The sequence below is a fragment of the Arachis ipaensis genome, chromosome B05, assembly GCF_000816755.2.
Source record: "Arachis ipaensis cultivar K30076 chromosome B05, Araip1.1, whole genome shotgun sequence".
Classification (NCBI taxonomy): Eukaryota; Viridiplantae; Streptophyta; class Magnoliopsida; order Fabales; family Fabaceae; genus Arachis; species Arachis ipaensis.
Genome location: NC_029789.2, coordinates 50,685,245 through 50,695,609, shown reverse-complemented (window position 1 = coordinate 50,695,609; position 10,365 = coordinate 50,685,245). Strand labels below are relative to the sequence as shown.

General features: G+C 33.4%; 2 protein-coding genes and 1 long non-coding RNA gene across 3 annotated transcripts in view; 2 read left to right on the top strand and 1 right to left on the bottom strand.

Moving 5' to 3' along the window:
- On the top strand, nt 3,351-5,789 carry LOC110272017. Its single transcript, XM_021123793.1, has 6 exons — nt 3,351-3,685; nt 3,934-4,281; nt 4,393-4,452; nt 4,671-4,752; nt 4,971-5,134; nt 5,786-5,789. The coding sequence occupies exons 2-6, from the start codon at nt 4,019-4,021 to the stop codon at nt 5,787-5,789; spliced, it is 573 nt and encodes a 190-aa protein (XP_020979452.1). The 5' UTR covers nt 3,351-3,685; nt 3,934-4,018.
- On the top strand, nt 5,880-7,071 carry LOC107643636. Its single transcript, XR_002362965.1, has 3 exons — nt 5,880-6,018; nt 6,278-6,849; nt 6,959-7,071. It is a non-coding gene; the product is annotated as an uncharacterized LOC107643636 (long non-coding RNA).
- Nucleotides 9,791-10,365, bottom strand: part of LOC110272016 (protein FAR1-RELATED SEQUENCE 5-like) — a 3,698-nt gene continuing 3,123 nt past the window's right edge. The window contains exons 4-5 of the mRNA XM_021123792.1: nt 10,090-10,179; nt 9,791-9,934 (exon numbers count right to left, since the gene is read on the bottom strand). Coding sequence (XP_020979451.1) covers nt 9,791-9,934; nt 10,090-10,179 — 234 coding nt within the window. The remainder of the gene's footprint in view (nt 9,935-10,089; nt 10,180-10,365) is intronic.

The following is a 10,365-nucleotide window of genomic DNA, read 5'->3' as shown; positions in this document are numbered from 1 at the left end:
AGCGGCTTGAGAATCGGTTAACATCATCGAAGCAGTAGGTTCAAATGCAATAAGTGTCCACCACTGCTCATAAAAAAATAATTTCAAGGTAACAATAAAAAAATAAGGAAAAAAAAATAAACGAAAGAAGAAAAAAATAAGTTTACCTTTGGTAGTACCGCTCCTACTCTAACATGTGGTTGTCCATTAGGTGGAGTTGTAGCTTCACGAGTAATATCCAAGTGGAATAAATTCTTGGGTTGAATTGGCATGATACCAGTAAGATCACTAGTTTTTGTACTTTCCGAAGAATGAGTAGGATCCAACATCGAACTATTTGTGGAAGTTTTCTGTTGTGCCATGATCAAATCAATTTTTTGGTGTAGAACATGAATGACCGATTCTAAATTTTCTATTCTTTTTGTTATATCGTTAAACATCCCATTGAACTGTGTATTTTTTATTGGAGCCATCTTCTACTACTCACTCAGATAGTATTTTGTCTTGTACGGTACCATATTCCTTAAGATGAATATATTCGGTTATCGGTTATAAAAGATAAGATAAGATAAAAATAATACGAATTTTAAGATATTTTATTTTTATAATTTTTTTTAAAAAAAGGATTAGAGTAAAGAGTAAGAAGATAAGAAGTTAAGAATAATAAGATTGCATAAAAAAATCTAATATTATCTTTTTTCAAAAAGATAATATTAGAATTATAAAACAAGAATTTATTATTAATTTAATACAAGATAAAGGCTGGGTAATTTATGCCGTGGAAATTATTTTAATTTTGGATATATTTTTCTTTTAATTTAAAGCATATTGACTAATTTTGATTTTTAATATTTAAATTTAAATTTTAAAAGAGAATTAGTTGTGTGAAACATAATCTTATTCCTATATATAAACGCTCAGGCATAGAATACTATTAACTATCTCTACTAAAACTTAAATTACAATTTTATAGAGCAATGGAAGAAAAGGTAATAGACGATCACATTGGATCTTGTTCCATGGAAATTATTGAAAATTCTCCGTTGAAACAAATACTACATGCCATAGAGGTAATATATCCAACTCATGATAATATTGCAATGTTATTTATATATACCAATGCTAATTTTCAGTTTTATAATGTAGTCTTTATCCAAGAGAGTTGATGAGATGGAGAAGGCAATGTGGATGGCGAAGAAGTCACTTGATAAATTAACCGCCCTTCAATACAAAACTGATGAGAAGCATGAGAAATTCGACAATACGGACCTACATGAGATGAAGAATAAAACTTGTGATGATGTAACGAAGAAAAACTCTAGCCCGTCGGAAGTAAACTCCGAAAATTGTGTGTTTACGGATTTATCCGACGAGAATAAGGACGTTGAGATTTTGCACAATATGCCACCATCGTTCTACAAAGGCACGCAAACATGTCTGGATGGAGAAGAAAAGTCGAAGCCAAAGTCAAGATTCGGTATTCAAAGAAATAGCAATACTAATAAAACTGTGCAAGAACTTCCGAGTACGTTTCTAAGGCAAAAGGACAAATTGGCAAGATTCAATAATCCACCATCTATCCAAAATATGGCAATTGCACGACCAGCTAAAATGCCAAAAATTGAGCACAAGGGTCAACTATCAAGCAAGATGGCGGAAACTAGAGTACGCAAAGGGCCTTTAACTTTCACCATAGACAAAGCACGGTTAACGACCACTGCGGAACCAAAAAAGATGGCTTTCAAGAACACTTCTATCCCAAAGGTAATTGAATTATATAAAAAAATTTAGTGGCATAGTATTCAAATACGTATATTGTGGATAACCTTTACGTTTTGTGCAGAATCTTAACTGTTCATTCAAACCACCACAAGACATGAGATTGAGTGAGGATTTAGTCAACATGGCTATGTACATCTTTAATGCTGATATTGACATAGCGTGAGGATTTTTTTTTCTTTTATTTTAAATTTTAATTTTCTCTGTGGCTAACGTGTTGGCTTTGTGTTAGTGAGGATTTGGTTCATATCCACGATACAATTGCAACTAGAGGAGATCTGTTTTGTCTCGTACCTGGCAAGCAAGTATCTGAACTGGTAATAAAGCTGATGGCATTGAAGATAACATCAAATATTACCATGACCAAATTAAAAAATGTTTGGTCCCTTCCCCCATCATTTGCGGTAAATCAAAATCTTGCTTTTTTTTTTCTTTTAACTAATTAAAATAAATAACCATTGTCCTCAAACATTTCTAGGATGACATGTCGTTACATATGGAGGATCATGACCTACTGGAAAAATATGCCCATTATATGCCACCAACCCGAGACCTTCAATTCGTACGTTTAAGATAATTATTGGAGTAATTTTATTATACTAAAAAGTACTCAAACTATGACTAATACATTTTACATCCTATTTGTGATACAGATATATGTCCCAATCAAGGAGAATGATCACTGGTATCTGATGGTAATGAGCATTCCTGACAAAATACTTTATCACTTAGACTCTCACTGTAAGGTTGAAGATGATGAACCATGCAAGCATCATATTAGAAATATAGTAAGTACTCCTATTATAGAAATAGAGTTAATAGTATCATTACTTCAACAAGTAAAGCACACTTTTATTACAGGGAGTGGCTCTTTCTGAAATAATATCATCAGAGAAGTACGTAAAATGTGGTATACAAGACATAGTGAGTTTCACGGGTTGGGAAGTCGGTAATGCAATAGGTATTCCTAGGTGCACAAATAGGTAATTATTCAAATTGTTGGTTATTTAGTTTAATATATATATATATATTGTGTTTTTGACTTCTTTATGTTGTATTGCATGATATGTTTTCATACAGCAATGATTCAGCTGTATGGGTTATGCAATGGATGGATGTGCAACAAGAATTTACCCCTGTGATCCCTCCAAAGGTAAATTTTAACATAAACAGTTTCGCTTTTTAATTACACTAATACATGTGTTAACGTTTGGTAAAATAAATTACAGCTGCACGAGGAAAGGAGTAGAATGTATTTAGCATTGGATTTCGTCACACTACTAGAAAACTAGTTATTACAGACGGATATTTCCGACGGATTTTATCCCGCTGAAATACAGAGGGAATTTCAGAGGGATTTTTTGTCGGAAAACAAAAAAAATGAATTAGCATAAATTACAGACAGAAAAGAGAATCCGTCGATAATTCCGTCGGAAAAATTAATTTTTTTCGTGAGAAATAGTTACAGACGGAAAATCCGTCTGTAATTAAATAGACAGAATGCTGCGTTTTATTAAATTATTACAGACAGAAAATCCGTCTGTAATTTAAAAATTTCCGTCTGAAAATTTTAACTGTGACCTAATCTATCCCCTCTCTCCCGAAATCCATTCACAAATAAACAGCTGCCAACTCCTACCTACCTTTATGTGCTTCTTCCTCTCTCCGTCGTACAGTTGCTTCTTCTCTCCATCGCACGAGCTGCTTCCGCCGCTGCCGGTTCCGCCGCCGCTGGCATCGCACGATCTCTCTGTCATCCCTTGCGTCACACGAGCTCCCTCTGTCGCCGCTCTCGTCGCGTCTACTCCCATCGTCGCAGAGCTCTCTCCGCCGCCGCTCTCATCGCGTCTGCTCCCTCTGGCGCCTCTTCCATCTAATCTCAACAACTCGCTCTCTCGGTTCTTCTCGTAACCATCACGAATTTCAGGTATATATATCCTGATTTTGTGATTCTGTTCTTCGTGATAAACCTTAGGGCTCAATTTTTCTGCGCCAGTTTTAGCTAGGTTTATCATACTCTGCTTTTGTGCTTCGTGAATCTATGGGTTTACTCTGATTTTGATGAATTTTTTCTGCATTCGGAAGCTTTTTTGACCTAAATGCAATATTTTCTGTGATTCATGTGATTCATGTGATACTAGTGTGTAACTTTATTATATAATTGTTGATTGACAGAGTTGTTGAATATCCACCGGGGAAGAATATATGAAATAGCATCTGTTTAGTTGATTCGAATGCAAATGTTAATGCCAGTGCTGCCATGTCTTCCAATCAATCATCTTCTGGGTCTGCTGGTGTTAAGGAGAATGCAAGCGAGGTGGTGATTGTGGATGATGATAAAGAGGAAGGAGAGTTGGAGGAGGGTGAGATTGATGATGATGGCGCTGACCCTGAAGCATCAGTAACAGAGAGGGTTCAGAGTGTTGCTGAATGTGGTGTAGTTGCTTCAGATACTGATTCCACATCTCATAAGCTCAGTGTTAGGGAGGTTCTGGAGGGTGATACAGTTGCTAATGTGGAGAAGTAAGTGAAGTACTGTTGATGGGTTTTTGTTTGTTTCAACTAATTTGCTGACATTGGAGTTTATTCTCACTGAATCGATTTTGTTTTATTTGTGGCTATTTGTTCTTGTAGATCGTTTGAGGGGACTTGCTCTACTCATGGTGCCATCAGAAATGATTTCACTGACTTGACGTAAGCTTACATTGCATTGCTTTTCAATCTGCTCTCTTTACATTAGTTTCGGAACTTTGCACGGAACCTGTTTGTGATAATGCTCTTTTGTATTCGTTACTGAAATTCTTAATTGCTATTTATCATTTGATAATTAAGTTAAAAGCTGCACTGGCATTGATATTGATTTTATCATTTTATGGTTCTGAAGCCTCATGATTGATTTTTGGTTGTTTTAGCTCCCCTCATACTTGGTATCCACTGGCCAGAAGGAAACATCGCAGGATTATCCTATTAACATATCCAAGAAAGGGATTAATAGTATTCTTGTATTCCTATTAACATAATTTACATGTGCTATTATATATTTGAGTGCATATGCCTCTAGAGGATGTTGTCATGAATGTATTTCTCATAAGTTACCGACTAGTAGTAATTTTTCGTCCTTCTAACTTGGATTTCTTGACCTTTTTATTACAGGTTTTATGGGGGCTATGATATCAAATTTGGCATTTGTTTTCCGTAATATCTTTTCAAAGAAGGGAATGAAGGGAAATTCTGTCAGCGGAATGAATTACTACGCTTGTTTATCTATGTTGTCATTGGTAATTCTCACACCATTTGCAATTGCTGTGGAGGGGCCACAGATGTGGGCAGCTGGATGGAAAACCGCCCTCTCGCAGATCGGACCTCAGTTTATATGGTAAATAAAAGATGACTGCTCAATCTGATGTTATCCCTATTATGTTTGCTATGCCAGCTTCAATCTTCTTAATCTTTGTCTCTATATTTTCAACTGAACATAAGATGATATCTTGAAATTTTCATGATCTTTGATTAGATACAAACAACTATTGCCTTCTCCATTTCTTTTCTTGTCCTTTTAGGGAAATTCCAAATTATTTGATATTTCTCCAACAGTTAGCTATTTGCTTTTTGAGATACATATACATGAGAGGAGTCTCCATGTGTGAGAGTATAACTAATTTGTGTTTAAGAGCAAAAGACATGTGATGAAGTACCTCACTTATGCTGCTATGCAATTAGAACTAAGTAATAAACCTATTCTGTAGCTAACTATGAAGTTGACAATTTGGATTTATCTGCAGCAAAAGAGATTTTTTTTTATGTATTATTTTTAAACTAAATTTAGAGGCAAACAAGGAGAATTTAGAGTCACCTGAACCTTCCAGCTCTCTTATAAAGATATTGGAAACTGAACCTCATTACTCATCATCATCATCTCCATGGCTTGTTGCAACTACTTCTTCAACCCTCAACAAATAGATGAATATCCTTTCCCACTTCCCATTCAATTTTTCTTATATGATTATGATTATTACTATTATTCCAGGTAATCTAATTAGATTAAATTGTTACAATACTCTATATATACTTTTTTTTTTGGTGAATTATTTGCCACTGTGCTGCATTTATTTATGTTCAATCTATATTTCAGGGGAAACAGTAACAAATATCCACCACTGGAATGTTGGGCACACGAGTTTTCAATACAAAACATGGAGTGTTACCCTTCACTTCCTTTTTATGAAACTCTCTCCATCGAACCAATTTCAACTATTAAAGGTATATATATCATGATGATGACTGATGAGTTTCTTAAAGTTTTTATTTGCTTATTAGATTCTTATATTACTATAGCTACATATATTATACCTTGTCCTTAAATACATGCAGACTATGATAAATCAGAGGTACCGTTTTGTTTTTTCACAAGTTTTCTTCTTCAAATTGAACTCAAGTTTGGTTTTTTTGAAGCTTTTCATTGGGTGTCTTCTTGATGTTTGATAAAATGCCTGAACTAAAAATGAGAGTATTTTTTCAGGTGAAAACTGATGGAGCAAACTCTAAGGGAAGAAGATGCAGCTAACTGGGTTTACAGGGGTGAAGGAGCTGTTAATCTTGTTCTTGCTTACAATGGATCAATTAAGTGTATCGGATATGATGAGACCAATTAAGTGTATCGGCTACGTCTTGAATTAAGTGTATCGGATATGATGAGACCAATTAAGTGTTTCCATGTATTACGAATGGTTGCTTGATTTCCTTATCGGTGGTAAAGTATACCTTTCAAGCTATTATTTTCATTATTTAATAAGTGGTATCTTTTTGGTTGTAAAACTCTCCTGATCGGAGTACTTCTGTGCAGTAAGATATATCATTATATTATTGCACAAAAGGATGTTCACTTGTCAAGATCATCTCTAGGCTTATTTTTGTTAATTAGTTTAACTTGCTATTAAAATTCTTGTCCCATTTTGTCATGTAGATTCTAATTGAGGTTGATCATCTACAAGATATCCTTGGCCCATATATATTCAGATCAAAGGTGTTAATAAAGATGCAGTGGCAGTAGTGGGTTCAATGCTTGAATTGGATGGCTCATATACAACTAAGGTTCAACATATTTTATTTTAGTTCCTTTTCCCCTTTCGTGCATAATGCTGGGCTGAATATATCTAGATGCTGGTCAACTTACTATTATTCTTGTTCATTATTTTGGTAGATTTATCTTGAAATAATTTTAAACAGACTACCAACAATAGAAAGAACTTCTACTGGGATTAACTCTTAGCAATCAGCAAGGCTGCTAGAGATTATTGAATTTATTCAATCTCAGGTATACCTTTCCTATATCTATGTGGGTTGCACATGCGGTTTTTTCTATTTATTATATTTACACAGTCCTTGAAATTTCAGAATTAGTATAGTTATGCCACACAATTTTATATTAAATTAGTTTGTATAGATACAAATTGCACTAATAATGAATTATCAATATGCAGAGGGAATGTATCTTTCGCCAAATTAGTCTGTTGCCTTCTGCTTGCTTGTAGCCTGATAAGGCCTTAGAGCTTGGAATCATAAACAGCCGCCATGAAGCCTTCATCACTTCCAAACTTTGGTGCAACAATGATCACCATGACCTTTTCAGGTTGAACCAACTTACGTTACTTTTTAGTTTTTAGAGAACTTTCTTTGTTGGATTTAAGATTAAACCATTCACCATTCAAGCAACAAGTTAATATTGTGATTGATTGTTTTCTGCCAGAGCTTCCAGCCCTCTCGAACTTGAATATCAGTAGATGCAATTTTACTAACAATGGATGTGAAATGTTTTCACGTAAGTTGTAGACTTGTCACTTGTACAGCTAGCTACTCAATATATACTTATTGGGTTTCACTTTTTGGTTGTGAATACTAAGTTTGTATTATTGGCTTCTTTTCTTTGTTTTCTTTATTCTACCTGTAGTAAGTGATGAATGGTGATTTTGACTAAACTTATTTTTTCATTTTTTTTATTTCAGCTTCCATCAATTGAAGTTGTTGCAAATTCACCACCAACTGAACGTGATCATAGGCGGCCACCAATTCATGTGATTGTCATATGTCCAACTCGAGAGCTTGCAAGTCAAGCGACTACAGAAGCTGCTGAATTGCTTAAGTATCATCCTACCATTGGTGTTCAGGTTGTAATTGGAGGGACAAGACTTGCTATACAGTACAGATCCTTGTTGCTACACCTGGAAGGCTTAGAGATCATGTGGAGAATACTGCTGGCTTTGCAACTCGGCTGATGGGTGTGAAAGTGTGGGTGCTCGATGAAGCTGATCATTTACTGGACATGGGATTTCAGAAAGATGTTTTGAATACAAAGTTTATATTTTGAATTATAGTTCATGTATCAATACACTTTGTTGATATATGGTTATTACTTATTATTATAGTTGGTGTATCAATACACTTTGTTTATGTTTTGAATTATATTGACTTGTTTGTTTATAGTATTTTTCTTTTAGTTTGATAATACAATGAATTTGTTTATTTTTTGAAATATTATAAATATTTGAATACAAATTAGATAAAAATTTGTATTAAATTTATATTTATTTTGTATGAAAATAAGTTTATTTTGTAATTAGAAAAATAAAAAAATATATTTTATCTTACTGACGGATTTACAGACGGATTTTCTGTCTGTAATCAGAGTGTGAGATGATTTTCCAAAGTTCAAATTACAGACGAAAAATCTGTCGGAAAATCCGTCTGTAATTACAGACGGAAAATCCGTCGGAAAGTTCGTCGCCTTTGGGAAATGGATAGAAAATTTACAGAGGGAAAATCCGTCGGTAATGGGTAAAAATCCGTCTGTAATTTTCCGATGGAAAAAAATCCGTCGGTAAATAATTTCCGACGAGGCTTTTACAGAGGGACAAAATCCGTCGGTAATTTCGTCGGTAACCAAAAATCCCTCTGTAATAAACACCAAATCCGTCTGTAAATCTGTCTGTATTAATCCATTTTCTAGTTGTGTCACCGGAGATTGGAATAAGATACGGGCAGATGTTAACGAGAGGTTTCAATTATGGTGGATTATGATACACCCATAGCATATTTACTTAAATTGGGAAGAATTATTTATGTCTTCTTGTTAGACTTACTAAAATAGACGAATTTATTTATTAAAACTTTTTTATTCCTATTGTTTTGTATCGCATTCTCGTTATCCCACTAAGAACATATAATTCTGAATAAAACTCAGAATCATTAGTGCTATTTACCTCATTTTTTTTTCAATTTTTCTATGATGAGCTCTTCTTCATAAAATAAAAAAATAAACTGTATAATAAATATTTCTAACTAAAACAACATAAGTACTTGAGTTATTGAGATTTAATTAATAATGATTCGTTCACTAATCATGCTCATTATTTTCTTATATGGTTCTTGTTTTCTGATGACCTAATTATAAAATTAAAGTAGTGTAAGAATTCTATTTTAGTAAATTATATAAGATCCTAATTAAAAGTATTCAAAATTTTTTCAAATATTACACTTGAAAATTAAATTTTACAAATATTATATTATATTTACACCAAAATAAATTATTATAAAACCAAAAAAGTTCATACCTACATATATATTTGATTTAACCAAAATATAATATGAAAATATTTATCCAAAATACGGGAGTAAGAATTTTTATTGACCAATTATATTTTATTGATTTCTGTTGTTCCCACTAACAAATTCGGTTAGAATTTTTTTTCAATAATGAGAACATGAAAATATTTAACCAAAGAAAAAAATTTATATATAACAATTTTAATATGCACGACTTCATATACACGACTCCACTTTGAAATTTTAATCTCCATTATTCTTCCTAAATTCTAGGTGGGGTTCTTTTGGCAATTATGTATATATGAATTCTGTTCTAACTAAGTACTTCAGAAAACTGAATAGCCTTTGAGTGCGGCAAATACACGTGATTTTACATTAAAATACAATTCATGTTCAAAACAAGTTAAAAAAATAATCAATTAGACAAGCAAAGTTAACGATCACGAACAAATGAAGAATTTCTACTCATCAATCCTTTCATGGTTTTCAATAAAACGGTAGCAACTAAACCAAAATTGTTGAGCGAGTTCCAATCCTTTTTCCCCTTTGAGGGAAGGAAAACTGAACTAAAAATGAACTGTTTTAACGACACAAAAAGAAGGAAAACAATACATAACGGTCAAATGATAAAAATGAAAGTCCTCCATCTTTGAGCTCGAGAACTAAAACTCTGAAGCCTTTGCTAGTCCTTCTTCCTCTAGCACGCGCAAATTTCCGTCCTTTTGAACGAACATAGGGCTTGGTGTGACTATGGGGCACACCAGGTGCTGGTCCAAAGTACTTGACAGCCTCTCGTCCATTCTTATGGCCTCTAAGAAGAACCTGAAACAATATCACAAATATAATTTCATTACTTGTTATACTCTGCTAACATTTTTCTTTCCTTCATAGAGAACTAGTTGATTTGGCGAAGAAATCATTAATTAAATATAATGTAAATATTTTCAAAACATAAAAGAAGTTTCAAATCATAATTTCCTTATATTTTGAAACCTTAACAATGCACCT

Coding starts and splice junctions, on each gene's coding strand:
- LOC110272017 (XM_021123793.1), top strand. CDS start 4,019: ATGTCTTCCAATCAATCATCTTCTGGGTCTGCTGGTGTTAAGGAGAAT. Junction 4,453..4,670: donor AATGATTTCACTGACTTGAC/GTAAGCTTACAT, acceptor TGGTTGTTTTAG/CTCCCCTCATACTTGGTATC. Junction 4,753..4,970: donor ATCCAAGAAAGGGATTAATA/GTATTCTTGTAT, acceptor ATCTTTTCAAAG/AAGGGAATGAAGGGAAATTC.